The sequence below is a fragment of the Globicephala melas genome, chromosome 1 (genome assembly GCF_963455315.2).
Source record: "Globicephala melas chromosome 1, mGloMel1.2, whole genome shotgun sequence".
Lineage (NCBI taxonomy): Eukaryota > Metazoa > Chordata > Mammalia > Artiodactyla > Delphinidae > Globicephala > Globicephala melas.
In genome coordinates this window covers 43,913,200-43,931,006 of record NC_083314.1, presented here as the reverse complement: position 1 = coordinate 43,931,006, position 17,807 = coordinate 43,913,200, and the positions used below count along the sequence as shown (strand labels likewise).

At 34.4% G+C, this 17,807-nt stretch overlaps 1 protein-coding gene and 1 long non-coding RNA gene across 4 annotated transcripts in view; both read left to right on the top strand.

The window, feature by feature from the left end:
* Positions 1 to 12,504, top strand: part of ODR4 (odr-4 GPCR localization factor homolog) — a 40,441-nt gene extending 27,937 nt beyond the window's left edge. For all 3 annotated transcript variants that reach the window (XM_030873028.3, XM_060295359.2, XM_030873029.3), the window contains 2 exons: positions 9,162 to 9,272; positions 10,486 to 12,504. In XM_030873028.3, the coding sequence (XP_030728888.1) occupies positions 9,162 to 9,272; positions 10,486 to 10,553 (179 nt within the window). In that variant the 3' untranslated portion in view covers positions 10,554 to 12,504. The remainder of the gene's footprint in view (positions 1 to 9,161; positions 9,273 to 10,485) is intronic.
* A 4,332-nt stretch (positions 12,505 to 16,836) lies between these two features.
* Positions 16,837 to 17,807, top strand: part of LOC132596893 (uncharacterized) — a 73,907-nt gene continuing 72,936 nt past the window's right edge. The window contains exon 1 of the long non-coding RNA XR_009563205.1: positions 16,837 to 16,934. This is a non-coding gene — a long non-coding RNA (uncharacterized lncRNA). The remainder of the gene's footprint in view (positions 16,935 to 17,807) is intronic.

Genomic DNA, 17,807 nt, shown 5'->3' with positions numbered 1-17,807 from the left:
TACTTTTGAGGCATTTAAAAATGTGTCTGTTTTTCTACACAGTTTATAAACATGCAGTGTTTTTCTGGAAAATTGTACCAAAATTTAAGATACTTTAGATTTTTCCAAGCCTAGCAAGTAGATCTTCATAAAACAAGTTCAGTCTTAAACAGGTAGAAATATATAGCTTTAAGGGATTTCTTTTATTATAAGAGAAGTTTTCTCAAAATCTGTTATTTTAATTATTTGGTTAAGCATCAGGTTACAGAAGTTTTTTTAAACACTTTATTAAACATCTCCATATGATTTGCTGTTATTTTCCTGTCCCCTTCATATAATTGGGATACTAAGCTAAAATGGGCAGTTCCAAAAATTAGATCAAGATTATTTTTACAGAGCATAGATTTGCCATACTATGTAATTGTGTACACATATTCTTCCCCTAACCATTACTTTCATATTTCATCTTACCTTTTAAAAGGTTTTTTTTTGTTTTGCTTTGCTTTGCTTTGTTTTTGTTTCTAGTGAGAGTAGGATATGAAAACGTGTCTATAAATAAATGTGTTTGACAGTCTTCCTGAAACATTTTAAAAATATGTGGTAAAAGTAGTTATTTGCAAGTATCCATAAATACTTGAGTATCTAGACATTTATCAGTCTTGAAATTTCTGATATCATAGTAGAAAGTCTTTAGGTTACTTCTGAATATAAATGTTTATGAAATTTGAATATAACCATTTTTAAGTGCTTTTTCTAATTCTGATTTCTTAGTTATTCTTCTATTGCTTAACTAATTCCCATTCCCCACAAGAGTAGAGTGATTGAGTCCTGTTGTTTCTATGGTGAATCAAGTAAGTATTTGGTTGGTGAATTTCAAATCTGTCAGTAAAGCCTCAGGTTAGTTGGAGATCACCAGGCTTGTTTTTTCAACAGCTCCAAGTTCATATTAATCATGTGGAATAGTAAGTTTGTTTTAAAGGGGAAAAAAAAAAACCCTCTAAATTGCTCAGTAAAAGATGTTAAAGCTGCAGCTATGTTTCAGTCCCCTGAAAACTAATATTTTTAAAGGTATAGCTATAGAATATTCTCTAAGTAATAGATTTTGGAGTAGACTGGTAGAAATGTTTGCTACTTTGTGAAATATGTTTTTCCAGATTAGCGACTACGCTGTTTCTTCCAACTAATCTTAGAGTCATGAGGGCAGAGATTTTTGTTTGCTTTTGTTTACTTCTGTCACTAGTGCCTAACAGTAGTTCTTGACCAACTCTGTTGTTGATAACTTGAATTAGTTTTACGTGGGATCATTAGAGTTGACCTGGTTCATCCTCTTTCATATAATACTGAAATCTATGGGTATTTAGACTTTTTTCTTCCTTATTCTGAATTCCAGTCTGCCTTCCTGAAACCTCTACTTTTTCAGTAATCTGGAGCAATTAAACATGAGTACAGTTGACACTTGAACAATACAGGAGCTAGGGGTACTGACTTCCATGTGGTCGAAAATTCATGTATAATTTTGCAGTTGGCCCTCCATATCTGCAGTTCTGCATCCACAGATTCAGCCAACTGTGGATTGTGTAGTACTGTAGTATGTATTTATTGAAAAAAATCCAAGTATAAGTAGACCTGTGCATTTCAAACCCATGTTTTTCAAGTGTCAACTGTACTGCTTCTTTATTGAGGCCTTGCTTTAAGTTTAAATTGAGGGCAGTTGTCATGTTCTAAATATTTCAAAGCCAAATACTCCCATATACCTTTAACTGTTCTCATTATTACAGTTTCTAGACCTCATTTTTCCTTACCACCTTATTTACCTTTCTTTAGATTAGACATTTTTAACCTGTGGTGTCCAAAATTTTGGGGTCATAGTTGGCTATCAGGAGATCCCTAAACCGCTTGAACATAATTGTATAATGTTTTCCTGGGGGAAAGATCTATAGCTTTCAAAGGGTTGGTGACCTAAGAAGGATTAAAAACTGCTTTTTAAAATATCAGTATAGTCTGGCTTGCCTTTCCTGAGATATGTTACCCTGAATTGAACCTAATACTCCAATAATATTAGCTATTGTTTTTATAGAACCTGCTATGTGCCGGGCACCGTTTTAAGAGCCTTACAGATGCTAAATCATTTAGTCCTTATAAGAACCCTATAATGATTATTATACTATTGTTAGCTCAGTTTTCCCAATAAAGAATTGAGGCTCAGAAAGGTCAAGTAATTTTTTCAGGGTTACATAGCTAATAAATGGTGGAGCTGGAATTTAAACGTAGGCAGTTTGGTTTTAGAGTCTGCTTTTTTTCCGACAGTTTTGTTTTACTGCCTTTTTGTGACACTTAACCAGGACAGACTATAGGGTTATTACTTTCCATGATCTAGGTACTTATTTTAGCCTAGCCCTCTTAATTCCATCATTTAAAACAATTTTTTTAACTTAAATAAATGATGTTACATCATCCTCATTTAATTTCATCTTATGTCAGTGTAATTTCTCACTTGTTGGCTAGAAGCTTGGATCTGTTATCATATGTAGTTTTCATATTCTTTTGAATTATTTGTCACACTTTTAGTGCATATTACATTGCTGAATTAAGTATGACTAAGGGAAGCACTGTATGCAAAACTTGCCCCATTCACAACTTACTTTAAAAATCAGATATAAAAGAATAGGAAGAGAGAGATTTCATTTAGATTTTTTTAAGACTACCATCTGTCTGAAATATTTTTATCTTGTTTAATTTTGTGTCATATTTTAAACATAAGCATTTATAGACTAGTTTGTATTTTATTCAATACTTTATAAGTAATACTTTAAAAATAGTTAGTTATTAATCTCAATAACAGATTAATATCCATTGTTTAAATTGCTAAAACAGATTAAAATAAAAATCCAAGTAGCTTTCACCACTGTAATACATTCTTAAGGAGGCAACTATGGCAGCCTTGCTTGACAACCTCCCCCAAATAAAACTAAAACCTAATAAATTAAAACCCATATGAAACAATTTTATATTGCATTTCAGCAAACATTTATTGATTTTTCCATAAGGTTCACAAGGAAAGGGACTTTTCCTTTCTTGCTCACTGCTGTCATTTCTAGCACTTTCCTAAGAACCTAGCCTTAACACATTGTAGGTACTCAGTAAATATTTGTTGACTGAACAAATTATTGATTTTGTCAGTCCTAGGGTTTGGGAACCAAAATTCAATAAGATACTGATTCTGTCTTCAAGGAGCTAAATGGAATTTTTTTTTAACCTGGGTAGATAATTTTATGTGCTCAGACTAGGTAGGTGCCTCCATTATACTTAATCATAGTTTTTTGCTGCTTTTTTGCATTAGTTTCCATTCTTGTAATTATTGAACTCATCAGTTGCATGTTTAATATTAATTTTTCATATTAGACTGCAAGTTTCTCGAGAGTATTTATTTCTCTATCTGAGTTCCATGCCTAAAACATGATAGGTATTCATAAATATTTGTTCCTAACTGACTGACATATACTGAATTGGTCATTTTTAGGAAACTATAGCACAGCTTTTTTTAATACTTATTTTATGCTTGGAAAATTGTAAGCTTATGCCAAGCAAGATATAAGGTTTTTAAGGTTTGTGTAGTGCACTACACTGAACATGATGAAGATTTTAAGAGGATATAATGGTCATAGCTCTATGGCTCAATAGTTCAGAACGTTTTAAGGGATATAGAACATTAAAAACATATGACAACATGTAACACTAATTGTTGCCCCGTAAATATTAATTCTAGTTTATAGCATTTAGTATGTCTATTTGTTAGATGTTTATTAAGCATTTGCTCTGTTCAAGGTAGTGTTATAGATGACAAATCAATGGCCAGATTCCTTTCCTCAAGAAGCCTATAATCTGACTTGGAAGATAGAATTGTATGCATTATTAATCATTGCAGGGCATGTAGTAAGGTCCAAAGAGTAACTAAGAACTCAAGAACATCAAGATTAATGATCATAATTTTAGAGTCTCTAGTGATTTGGCTAATAATTCATTCAGAAAAAATATTTTGTTGGTAGGTTAGCAATAACCTGTAATCTATAGTAAGAAAGATTTGACATTAGTATTTTCAAATTTTAGTAAATTCTTTCCATTTTTTCTTTATTATTACTATTACATTTCACTTTAACTAGAGGTTAGTTCAATAATACGGGAATGAACAGAGAATTATCAGAATATTTAGCACAGGCATTATCCCTGTAAGTGATTCAGAGCAGGTAACATTTTTTTTTTTTAATAAATTTATTTATTTATTTTTGGCTGCATTGGGTCTTCGTTGCTGCGCACTGGCTTTCTCTGGTTGCAGCGAGCGGGGCTACTCTTCGTCGTGGTGCACGGGCTTCTCATGGCGGTGGCTTCTCTTGTTGCGGAGCACGGGCTCTAGGCGCACAGGCTTCAGTAGTTGTGGCACGCAGGCTCCAGAGCGCAGGCTCAGTAGCCGTGGCACACGGGCTTAGTTGCTCCGCAGCATGTGGGATCCTCCCAGACCAGGGCTCGAACCCGTGTCCCCTGCATTGACAGGTGGACTCCCAACCACTGCGCCACCAGGGAAGCCCCAGGTAACATTTGAGTTCATTTTCAAGGATGAATACAGTAAAAGTAACTCTAAGCTGTTTAGGAATTGAACATTGGCATCAGATTTATTGTGGCCAAGAATAGGACTTGTCTAGAATTATATTATTTTTGCTTCATCAAGTATTTATTGAATTAGAAGGAATGATATAGTTATTTAGTAGCAAAATAACACATTCCAAATTATGGGATAGGGTAAAAGCATAAACATTTTAATAGAAAAATTAAGTGCTTTTACATATACATTCAGTTGGTTTAGAATTATGTTCACTTTTTCATTTATTCTTTCATTTATTAATTTATTCAAAAATATTAGATGCATAATTTTACCAAGATGTTTTAGCTGAGTCCAGGTCTTCCACTTACAGCTGTGTAACCTTGAACAAGTCCTCTCTGAACCCCAAATTGTTTTGGTGTTGGTACTAGAATTTAGTAAAAATATTAGAGAAAATACTTTCTAAACAGAAAGAGATATATAAATGTAAGGTGATATTTACTAGAATTATTATAAAACTTTTAAATAATGGACCTTCTGAATTATAATGAAAAACATTAAAGTATAAGAATAATGCTATATAGTGTGCATAGATTTTCCTAATTATTTGAAATTAGGGTTTCCAGGTAAAATAAACAATGAAAAGTGGAGTTCAAATGTTCAAATTCAAACTTGAAATCAATTACTGTACATTTAGGATTGTTAAACTTGTTATAAGTATCAAGCTTTATTTTCCAAGTATTTGATGTTACTATTTGCTTGATTATTTAATTATTTCTGTTCTGTAATGTAGTTGCTATGTTTAAAATACGTATTTTGCCAAGTAAGTATTTTAAAATAACATACTTTAAAATGATTTAAGGAATGAAGAACAATTTGTTTGTCAAAATGACTCACTTAAGGTGAGGGATAACTGTGGCTTTAAAATTTCTTAAATGTATTAGTCATCTCCTGGTAGATATTAACTTAATAATTCAGATGTACTTTATCCACAGTTTCAGCAAATTTGGAGACACACATTTAAAATCTGGTGAAACCCATCTTTGCCAATTCTGTCTTGATATCAGAGGTGAAATTAATTTTCATTGCTTGGTTAAACATTGATAATTTAATTATAAAGGAAAAAAAGTAATGCTGAAGATGTATTTTAATGGCTAAATCACTGACTAGTGAAACCTCATTAACTTAGGATTTAGGGATCTGGAAGATGACACCTAACTAAGGAGTTCAAGTGCTAGCATTTCATTTTAAGCTTCTAAATAGTCCTACCTATCAGCAGCTTGGAATGAAATTGAATATATATACAATTTAACATGCATTCATCATGGCCCTTGTCTTCTCCTTTGTTGACAGTTGCTTAAGAAAGGTTGGTTTCTTACATGAATAATTTGAGATTTGTCTGCAGTTAAAATTACCTGGTTTTAAGGAATGGTTAAGATCTAATTTCCTATTGAATCTCATGTCCTTTGCATTTAAAGTTCAGAGGACGTTAAGGTATTGGTAAAAATGACAGTATCTGAGGTTTGAATTAAGTTCTTCATGGCCGCACCAAAAACAGACAAACAAATTGTTATGGTAAGGATTTATTCATCCTTGAAAAACGCTCTGCTTCAGTAAAATTGTCTCAGCTTTGTATCAAATCAATATGATTTTGAATGACAGATTTTATTTATTTATTTATTTATTTATTTATTTATTTACTTATGGCTGTGTTTGGTCTTCGTTTCTGTGCGAGGGCTTTCTCTAGTTGCGGCGAGCAGGGGCCACTCTTCATCGCAATGCGCAGGCCTCTCACTGTCGGGGCCTCTCGTTGCGGAGCACAGGCTCCAGACGCGCAGGCTCAGCAGTTGTGGCTCACGGGCCCAGTTGCTCCGCGGCATGTGGGATCCTCCCAGACCAGGGCTCGAACCCGTGTCCCCTGCATTGGCAGGTAGACTCTCAACCACTGTGCCACCAGGGAAGCCCCCTGAATGACAGATTTTAAAATGGAAATAGCAGAGCAGTGGAATGTCTTTTTTTAATAGAAGTAAATTGTTTATACAGAGGACTTGACCTCTTAGAGCATGCTCTTCTTCACAAATAACAAATTAGTATTAAATGTGTGAGTAATATGACATGACAAATAAAACCATTTTTGTGCTCTTTATCTATAGGTACTCAAGTAAAAAAGTAAAAAATTTCCTGTAGCAAATAGGTATAATTCATGTTTCATCCATTATTTTTGTTTTTATCTGAGATAAGGATTTTAGTGGCCCAAAGAAAAAGCTTTTTAGCAGTGATATTTGCTAAAAGAAAAAGCCGAAGTTCTGTGTGTGTGTGAGTGTATGTTTTTAAAATGAATAAAATTGTACTCTCCATTCAACTTTTAGACATATGGATGAAGTTAGGGGAAATTTTAAGCTGGTGGGCTAATGTATTCTAGAAGTAAAGTGTTACAGCCCCCGAGAAAACTGGATGCTGTAGAAATATGGAAGACTGAATAATTCTGGAGACAGTTCATGAGAATTTGTTGGCCTTTGTGACTAGTTTGATATGGGAGTAGAACAAAAGAGAAGAACGTTTTGTGTTTGTTTTTAAAGTACTTTAGTCATATGCTCAAAGAGGGAAAAAAAGAACAGTTTTACCTTGATTCTAATGAGGTGACTACTAAGGATTATTTCTCAAAATGGCAAACTTCATGGGAAACTGATGAGAAGCAGGCAAATTTTTTTCATCCATTTTGGTACCACAGTTAATTATTTCAGTAAGTTATGTGTCATCCTTGTGAGCACATCTGCATGTGCCAGTATGTTGGTATACAAAGATGTCTATAAAAGATATTTTAAATCCAAGCAATAAGCTATTTTACTTTGAATTTAAACAGTAGTATTTACTGTGTCACTCTGGGGTTCTCTTCTCTTCTTTGTAAATAAAGGGATCAACATGAAGTTCAGTTAACCCTTGAACAACATGGGGGTTAGGGGCACTGACCCTCACGCAGTTGAAAATCCACATACAGCTTCAGTTGGCTATCCGTATGGGCAGTTCCCCATCCATGGATTCAACCAACCATGGATCATATAGTATGTATTTAGTGGAAAAAAATTTGCGTATGAGTAAGTGGATCCATGCAGTTCAAACCCATGTTGTTTAAGTATCAACTGCAGTTGTTTTCAAACATAGTTCCCTTGAGTTCTATAGAACAGCACTCTGCTGTCACCTCTTAGGGGAAGGAGGGAGTATGACTCCAGGAGTCCTTCATCCCTGCTTCAACCAGAGTAATTCTGCTTTCATCTGTTTTACATACTGGGATTTTCTGTCAGATTTTCTAGCACTAGTTTAAAAAAAGAAAACCATTGGTCTGTGTGATCCCTAAGGATGTTTTCAGTTCAGACACTTTTAGTCAGTGTTAAATAAATTCAGCTTGGCTAACCTATGCAAATTATTGTCACCATAATGAAGTAGAAAGAGAACTTGTATTTGAATCCTCATTCTGTTGCCTATGACCCTCAAATACGCACTTAATGTCCCAGGTTTTATTTTCCAACTATAAATGAGATAATGTACTTACTTTGCTTAACATTGAATTGTTTTAAGGTCAAACTTATGGTCCCAGTTTGCTTATGTAATTCAGGTTAGATCAAGAGTCAGCAAACTTTTTCTGTATAGGGCTAAATAGTAAATATTTTAGGCTTTGCAGAGCATGTAAGGTCTGGCCCATGGGCTGCACTTTGGCCCATGGCTACAGTTTGCTGATCCCTACTTTTATTATTACTGATTACTTAAAATTATTAATTGCCAAAACCATCAATAAGAATATTATAAATTAATCCCAATTAAGAGCAAAATTTACCCTTTCCTATCTAGTTTGATTTTTGGTATCATTTATCTCCACTACCATATAGTAATCAGATTATAATTTGTGGGAGTCATTCAGAACTGGCTCTGTGGCTCCTTGGTTTTGATCAGTTATAAAAGTACATAAAGTATTTTTTTTAAGATAGAAGCTGAGGTCAATGAATTGAATCGTTCTTTTCTTTTTTTAAAATTTTATTTATTTTTGGCTACATTTGGTCTTCGTTGCTGGGCGCAGGCTTTCTCTAGTTGTGGAGAGTGGGGGCTACTCTTCGTTGTGGTGCGCAGGCTTCTCATTACGGTGGCTTCTCTTGTTGCAGAGCACAGGCTCTAGCTGCGCGTGCCTCAGTAGTTGTGGCACGTGGGCTCAGTAGTTGTGGCTCGCGGGCTCTAGAGTGCAGGCTCAGTAGTTGTGGCACACAGGGCTAGTTGCTGTGCGGCATGTGGGATCTTCCTGGCCCGGGGCTCGAACCCATGTCCTCTGCATTGTCAGGTGGATTCTTAACCACTGCGCTACCAGGGAAGTCCCCATAAAGAATTTTAAAAAGTACATCAGTTTGATATATAGTCCATGAAATTTAATTCGCCTGCATTTGATAAAGAGCAAGTTTAAAAAGTCAAGTTGAAAAAAAAAAAGTCAAGTTGAAGGAAAGTGGAATTCACTGTGTGTTTTTTATAATGTTCTTTAAAACTCATTTTTAAGCAGTAATTATTCTTATTTTATTTAGGATTTATTTTTATTATCCTCTTGCAGCCTGTGTAAGTTCCTCTATGAATACTGAAGCTTCATTGGACAACACAGATGATGAACCACCAAAACAGCCAATTAAAACTACAATAGTGTTGAAAATTCAGCAAAACATAGGTATTATATTTCTTCTATAACATTGAAAAGATGGCATTTTGGATTTGAGTTTTCTTGTTACTTTAAAATTATTTTCATTTCATTTCTTAAAAGAGCTAGATTAAGCTAGTATTTATTGAATATTATAGAAAGCGGTACGCCCTGAGAGATAGAAAGATTTATAAATAAAGCATTGTCTCAAGTGCCCTAAAAGGTGACACTTCCTATTAAATGTTTTGGTGTTTTTAGAAGAAACACATGTTGAGTTTTGGGAATCAATTAGTATAGTAGGGCCAGTGTTTTCCAAGCTGGTGTTCCCAGGATTGCTATTGTGGAAGATTTTGATAGGTGCTCTATGAAAAAAGTCAAATTCAAGTCTGGAAATTCTAATGTATTTTAGTATTTTAAAGGCTCCAAGAAGTGTGGCAGTCACTTTAACATTTTTCAGACTTATTGATCAAAGAACATGTAGACTGTTGTTTAGTTGAATGCCAATTTGAGAAATGCTTTATAAGCATTAAGATTTTTGACTGACTGAGAGAAGCCAGAAACTTTGGTTATTTTTCATGTCAGTTACTCATAAGTTAAGTTAATTACCTAAATTCTTTGTACCTAAGTGTGTGTGTGTGTGTGTGTGTGTGTGTGTGTCTGGCCTACTCTGGTCAGTTTTCTTTTTGTTGTTGTTTTTTAACTTAAAATACTCAGGAAAAAAAATTAAAAGTTACCAACCCAAGCTTAATAATTCTTAGATTTTAGTTTCTGTAGTTTTCAATAGCTATATAAATGACTTCGCATGGTAATTACTGAGGACTCCTGCCCATTGGAGATGTCTTTTTGGTTTAAGCTAAGTAGCATGAGACAGCTGAAATGTCAATATAAATATTTATAGAAGCCTTTTTAAGTATGTATTAGTTTGTCTCTTAGATGTGTGTGAGTGCACTCATGTATAAGAAAGATAATTTTTTATTTTAAGGTGTTAATGAAGGTGGTGAAGTATATGATTACCAGTCCAACTTTGTAAAATATAATTTTCAACCTATTGCTATATTTTCCTCTAAGACTTTGCTGGCTTTTCATGCCTGTATATGTGTGTGTGTAAGTATATGTATTTGTGTGTGTATGTTGTTCTTGTTGTTTAGGCCCATCAGTTACCGACATTTCAAAGCCTAGGATCACTTAAGCCTTTCTTTTGCTCATTCCATTTCCATTTGTTTTGTGTTTGTTTTACTTTTAGGTGTGATTGCAGCATTTGCAGTTGCAGCCCTTGCTGCGGGTATCTCCTTTCATTACTTCAGTGATTAGGGTGAGGCACAAAGAGCTTCCTGATCATCCAGAGAACACTGACCAACAATTATGAATAATAATGATGCAAACAATCCATCTGCGTCTAAGACAATAGCAGTCAGATCTGCTGCCATAATGCCTATTAGGTGTGTTTCTGACTAAAATGAAATCACCAGCTGCCTTCTTTAGCCCTGCTTATATTATAGGTGGCTCAGGCTTCCAAGAATAAAGTTATGAATCTAGATGGAAGTTGCATGTAACAAATCGTTATTATCTATTTTTTAAAATGTTCAAAATCATGGTTTATTTTCATAGATTTTAGTCCTGTTGACCTGAACCACATATTGATCAGGACATTGGAAATTTGAATAGTCAGGGTTGACTGAATATATTAGTAATAGAACAATAGAAATTTCTGCAAAGTGGGGCAAAAACTTATTGGATAAGTTCATAGTTTAGGACCTTTCTATACTGATTCCAAAATACTGATTGAGTTCCATTTGAGGGGTAGGAAACCTCTCCAGACCTCTTGAATCAGCAAGGATTGTCATAAATCATGAGCTTTCTCTGGTTAGTATATCATAACCTAATATATTAAATAAGACTTTTGCTTCCAGTAATATATTAGGTCCTGCAAAACAGCTAGATCCTGAATACAGTCTCCTTTTGAATACATTAATAGGCTCAAAGAAAGTAGGGGAAATCTCCAAGAACTACACCTCTATTTTTTCTCCCTGACAATGGAACACATTTTGATATGGAAATTATGAAAACTATATTAAGCATAAGGTTGGCAGTGGTTGCCTGGGTGACAAATACCAATTGCAGCACTGCCATATGCAGTTTTCCTTAGACCAGAAACAAGGAGATAAATCTGAATCTGAGATGTCCCATCCAGGACAGTTGAAGTGGGCCTCAGTTTGTAATACCCTATAGTTCCTGGCAGAAACAAGATATAGGCCCCAGATTCCCATAGATTAAGATAAGCAGTATTATTCATGGCTGGAGATCACCAGGTGCAAGTTGAAACTAGCTAGCTTGAGAAAGAACCTGTAGATATAAACTTTGGACTCAATTTTCCAAGGTCTTATCATCAACATACATGAAGGATGGAACCACAGACTGATCTGAAAAAGAAACAAGTGGAACTGCTTGATGAGAAATATGTTACTTGCAATTTAAAAAAAGAAAAACCCTTAGACATGTTGAATATCATATTAGACTCAGCTGAAGAGACAATACATAAACTGGAAGCTAGATATAAGGAAATTATCCAATGTGCAGCCAGGAGAAACAAGGTGTTAGAAAATATAAATATTAAGGAAAAGATAAGAGATATAGAAGGAAGAATTATGAATACTAGAAGTACCAGCAGAAGAGAATAGAGAGGATGGAGGAGTGGCAATATTTGAAGAGATAACAGAATTTTCCACATTTGTTGGAAAAACACGAATTCATAAGTTCAGGAAGCACAGTGTATCCCAAGCATATATAGATAAAATCCAAGCCTAAACCCAGTGTAGTATAACTGTGAGATACCAAACAGAGGATTCTTAAAGCAATCAAAGGGGGAAAAAGATTATCAGTGAAGGCAAGACAGATACTTCAGAAAGCTTCTCAACAGCAACAATGTACTCCAAAGGTGGTAGAATAGTGCCTTCAAAATTCTGAGAAAAACAATTGTCAACTTGGAATCTGTATGAAGCAAAACTGAAATAAATACATATTCAAGTGAAAAACAGATTTTACCATCAGTGGAACTTCTTTAAAGAAATTGCAAAAGGATTATCTTCAAGAAGGAAAATAATTCCAAAAGGATGATCTGAAATTGAAGAACTAGTAAGCAAATAAATGAAAAACATGTAAATCAAAAGTGTTGTTTGTATAAAACAATCATAATGAAAGAAGTGTTTATAAGAAGCAAGATTGTAACTAAATAAAACTAAATAAACATTTTATGCAACATTAATGTGGACTTTTAAAATAGGGTATAATTGAAAAACTGGACAGTAGCTTATAAGATGGGGGGGGTGATTAGAATTAAAGTGTTCTGAAGTGTTTTATTATTCAGAAAATGGGTTAAGGTACTGTTTAACTTTGAAATTATGTTAAATATGTGTAGTAAAATTTCAAGTGTAACTGCTAAATAATAGATATGGGATGAATCATTCCAAAGAAAAAAGTTAAAAATATGGAATAAGAAGACAATACCTCAATACAAAAAAAAGGGAAAGAAATTAGGGGTGGGGGAAGTACAAAATTAGTAAGATAAATAGTAACAAGTCAAATAATTAAAATAACTATGAATAGGCTAAACCCAGTTAAAAACATTGATTCAGTTTTTTAAAAATCAGCTATAGGCTGATGTGGGATTTTTTAAAGGATAAAAAAATGCACTAGGCAAATAGCAAAAGAAAACTTATGTAGCTTTGGTGCTATCAACTCAAAATTAGACTTTATTATAGTATTATTAAAGATGGAGAAGACCACTAAATAATGGTAAAAGGATCAATTTATTAGGAATATATACAATTTTAGATTTGTATATGCTTTATAAAATGGCCTCAAAACGTATAAACTCTAGGGCTGAACCAACAAATTGAATAGCAGTGGGTGATTTTAACAGCTCTCAATTACTAATAAATCAACTAGACAAAAAATGAATGAAAACACAGTTTTGAATAATGGAATTAACAATGCTGATTCGATGAACATATTTAGAATAATCAACAGAATATTCTTAAGCATTGTATATTAGCAAAAATTGACCATGTATTAGGCATGAAGTAAGTTACAATAAATTTCAAAAAATTAGTATTAAATAATAAGAAAGAACTTAGGTTAATTTTTTTTAATCATGGTTTTACAAGTTTAAAAAAACTTCATAGATGAAAAAAATACATAATTAGTACCTAATTATAAATACTACATTTGGAAAAATTGGGTGATGCAACAGAAAGAGCGCTTAGAGGGGAATGGTTTTAAATGCTTAAATTAAAGGCTAAGTGTATAACTTAGGAAAAGGACAACAGAATAAACACAGTATAGAAGCAAGGAGTCAGAGGAAAGGAAAGAAATCAATGAATTAGAAAACATAGAATCACAATGTCAAAGTTGTTTTCATGACAAAACAAATTGGCATATTTGAACAAGAAGAAAACAGGGCTAAAGTAAACAATATAAAGATTGAAAAATGGGTCCTAACCCACAGCAGAGATGAAAATGATAAGAGACTACCAGGAGCATCTTAATGTATGAAAACAGACAAAATAGACCAAGGTCTAGAAAAGTGCCATTTCCTTAAATTGGCTGAAGAAGAAATACACAAGCTACATGGACTTAATAGTATTGAATAGAAAATACTTTTAAAAATTTTGATAAAGAACATCTAGCTCATGTTTACAGATGTTTTACTCTTTCAACGACCATACTATTTCAACATATTATACAAACTCTTCCAAAGAATATATAATGAGGGAATACTCTTCAGCTCATTTTGTGAGGCCTGTATAGCTTTTATTGATACTAGAACCAGACACATTTGGTAGGACAAAAGAAAATTACAGACTAAAAGCACTTATTAAGACAGATCTGAAAGTCAAAACCATTATTGATGAACTGAATTCAACATTATGTAAAAAAGGACAATGCATCATGGTGAGGTTGCATACATTAAAAATCAGGAACATGACAAGGATACCTATTATCACTACTTCTATTCATCAATGTCCTGTAAAAAAATGAGCAAAAGACAGAAACCAGGTACCCTTAAACACATGAAACACATGAAAATATGTTTAATTTCAAGTGATCAACTAATTAAGACCACAATGAATAATATTTCATCTGACAGATTGAAAAATTAAGAAATATGCAATACCAATGAAGAAGATGTACATCAAGAAGATATCTAAAGGTGGGGTTGTAAACTAATAAACTTTGGAAAGCAATTTGGCATTATCTTGTAAGGTTAAGCATCTGTGTACTCTAAAACCTAACCATTCTACTTCTACATACATACCTTAGAGAAATTCTTGCATTTGTGCACAAGAGTACGTGTGTGGGAATGTTCAAGGCAGCCCTGTTTGAAACCACCCAAATGTTCGCTGACAAGAGAATAAAAAATAAATTGTGGGTTTTGTAATTTTATTTGGCAGTGAGAATGACCTGAGAATAAAGTGATGATTAAATAAAGCAAGTCTTAGAAGCCTACATGCAGTTTTATAAAGATTAAAAACAAGGAAATCTAAACTATATTATGTTGGAATACATATATTTGTGTAAACTCTTTTGTTGTTTTTTAAGTAAAGATCATGTAAAAATTCATGTTTACGATTTCAGAGTGAGAGTGATGGCAGGATAGGAAGGCAAGAAGGAACAAATGAACAAATGAAATAGTATCGGTGATGTTTTAGTTCTTGAGTTGAAATGAGTTTTTTTTTAATTGATGTATAGTTGATTTGCAGTGCTGTGCTAATTTCTGCTGTAAAGCAGAGTGACTCAGTTATACACATATATACATTCTTTTTTTTATATTCTTTTCCATTATGGTTTATCCCAGGAGATTGGATATAGTCCCCTGTGCTATACAGTAGGACCTTGTTTATCCATTCTAAATATAATAGTTTGCATCTGCTAACCCCAAACTCCCAGTCCATCCCTCTCTCTCCCCCGCCCCTTGGCAACCACATCTGTTCTCTATATCTGTGAGTCTGCTTCTGTTTTGTAGATAGGTTCATTTGTGCCATATTTTAGACTCCCTATAGAAGTGATATCATGTGGTATTTGTCTTTCTCTTTCTGACTGACTTCACTTAGTATGATAATCTCCAGTTGCATGCATGTTGCTGCAAGTGATATTATTTCATTCCTTTTTATGGCTGAGTATTATTCCTTTGTATATATGTACCACATCTTCTTCATCCATTCATCTGTCGATGGACATTTAGGTTGCTTCCATGTCTTAGCTATTGTGACTAGTGCTGCTTTGAACATAGGGGTGCATCTGTCTTTTTGAATTATTGTTTTGTCTAGGTATATGCCCAGGAGTGGGATTGCTGGATCATATGGTAACTCTATTTTTAGCTTTCTGAGGAACTTCGTACTGTTTTCCATAGTGGCTGCACCAACCTACATTCCCACCAACGTTGTAGGAGGGTTCCCTTTTCCCCACAGTCTCTCCAGCATTTGTCATTTGTAGAATTTTTAATGATGGCCATTCTAATCAGTGTGAGGTAGTACCTCATTGTAGTTTTGATGTGCATTTCTCTAATAGTTAGGGATGTTGAGCATCTTTTCATGTGCCTACTGGCCATCTGTATGTCTTCTTCGGAGAAATGACTATTAAGGTCTGCCCATTTTTTGATTGGGTTTTTGTTTTTTTGTTGAGTTGTATGAGCTGTTTATATATTTTGGAGATTAAGCCCTTGTCGGTTGCATCATTTGCAAATATTTTCTCCCATTCTGTAGGTTGTCTTTTCATTTTTTTAATGGTTTCCTTTGCTGTGCAAAAGCTTGTAAGTTTGATTAGGTTCCATTTGTTTCTTTTTTGAAATGAGTTTCTTGATCATTTTATTTACTTCATGACATTTATGTATGTGTTATTTTGGTTGTCTGTTACTAAAAAAATACCCCCAAACTTAATTGAAACAACAACCATTTCATTTTTCTAATAATTCTGAGTTGACAGGAATCAGTTGGCTGATTCTGCTCTACATGGTGTTGTTTAGAGCTACAATTTTCTAGGAACCTGATTGGGCTTGAAACATCCAAGACAACTCTTTCACATGGTTGGCAGTTGATGCTGGCTGTTTGCTGGAAACTCAGCTGTCACACCTCAGTTCTCTCCATGTGTCTTGTGGTTCTTCTATCATGGTGACTGGACTTCTTCCTGTCATGATGGCTGGGAGCCAAGAAGTAGCATCCCAAGTGTGAGAGTTCCAAGAAGAGAAAAGTAGAGGCTGTGGGTTCTCTTGAAGCCCTGGCTTGGAAGTCTCAGAACATCATTTTCACTATATTGTATTGGTCAAACTAATCTACAGGACCAGCCTAGATCAAAGGGGACAGGGAAGAAGAATCTTTACCTCTCAATGGTTATGCATATGCAAGAAGAAAAGGGCTTGATGGAAGCCATCTTTGGAAATTAGTTACCATAATATACCCCGGGTTATAGCAGTTTATGTTCCTGACATGTGGAAAATGCATTCACCACCTCCCCAGACACCTGAAAGTCTCATCTTGTGTCATCAGATTCAGGCTCAAGGCTCATAATTTTGTCATCTAAATTGGTTTCAGGTACACAGGGGCAACCTTTACTGCAGTTGCTCTCAATCTAAAGATGCATGAACTAAAGAACCAAGTTTTCTTCTCCATACTCATCCAGCATACAATGGCAAGACAGGTAAGAGCCACTGTTGTTCAAAAAGAGGGAAAATTGGAGGTACAATGCAGTGAATGCTCCATAACAATTCTGAACTCCAGTGGGACACATGTCTAATTCGTCATGATTCTACGAGCAGAGAATGTATGTCAGTTAGAACCTAATTCTTCTTGAGAGTGGTCCTCATCTCTTGGCTCTTCCATACAAGATTTTGGCTCTACTCTGAGTCATTTTCCATGAGAAATGGCTTATATTTGAAGCTGAGTAGCTTTCTCAACCTGCCTCCTATTAAGGCAGGTTGAGGAAGGTTCAAGGCCCAGAAGCATCTTTTTATTTTGAGCTGTCTCTCCCTTTTAGACTAAACTGATATAATTCCTTTTAAAATCATGTATTTACTATGAATCAAATTATCCATTCCATTAGACAAAAGGCACACCCACAAATGTTCAAGACGGACCTCTCTCTTTCTACTTTGAGCAGAGAGTCAAGGTGCTGAAGGACGATACCCTTAAAAATCTTAGATACCCATTGTCTAGCTAAGAGGAGTACAGTCTTTGCTCATAAGATTCTTGTAAGTCTTTTTGTATAGCTAAGAGATCTATGAGGCACTGGCTTAAATATTTCTGAAGTCTTAAAGATTATTACAGCTGCACCCTTGATCCTAACTTACCCTGATGCTCTGTTTCACTAGCAATTCCCTAGATTTGATCTTTGCCCATAAGGCATTTCCTTCTTGAGAACCTTTTGCTGTCTGGAAAAGGTGTTCTGGGTCCTTTATAAAATTTTTTATAAATTTTTCTCCAAAACCCAACTGTTTCTGATTTAGTTCATCTCTCTTTTCTCATATTTGATCTTAGCCAGCTAGAAGAGGTCAGTTGGCATTTTCAATATTCT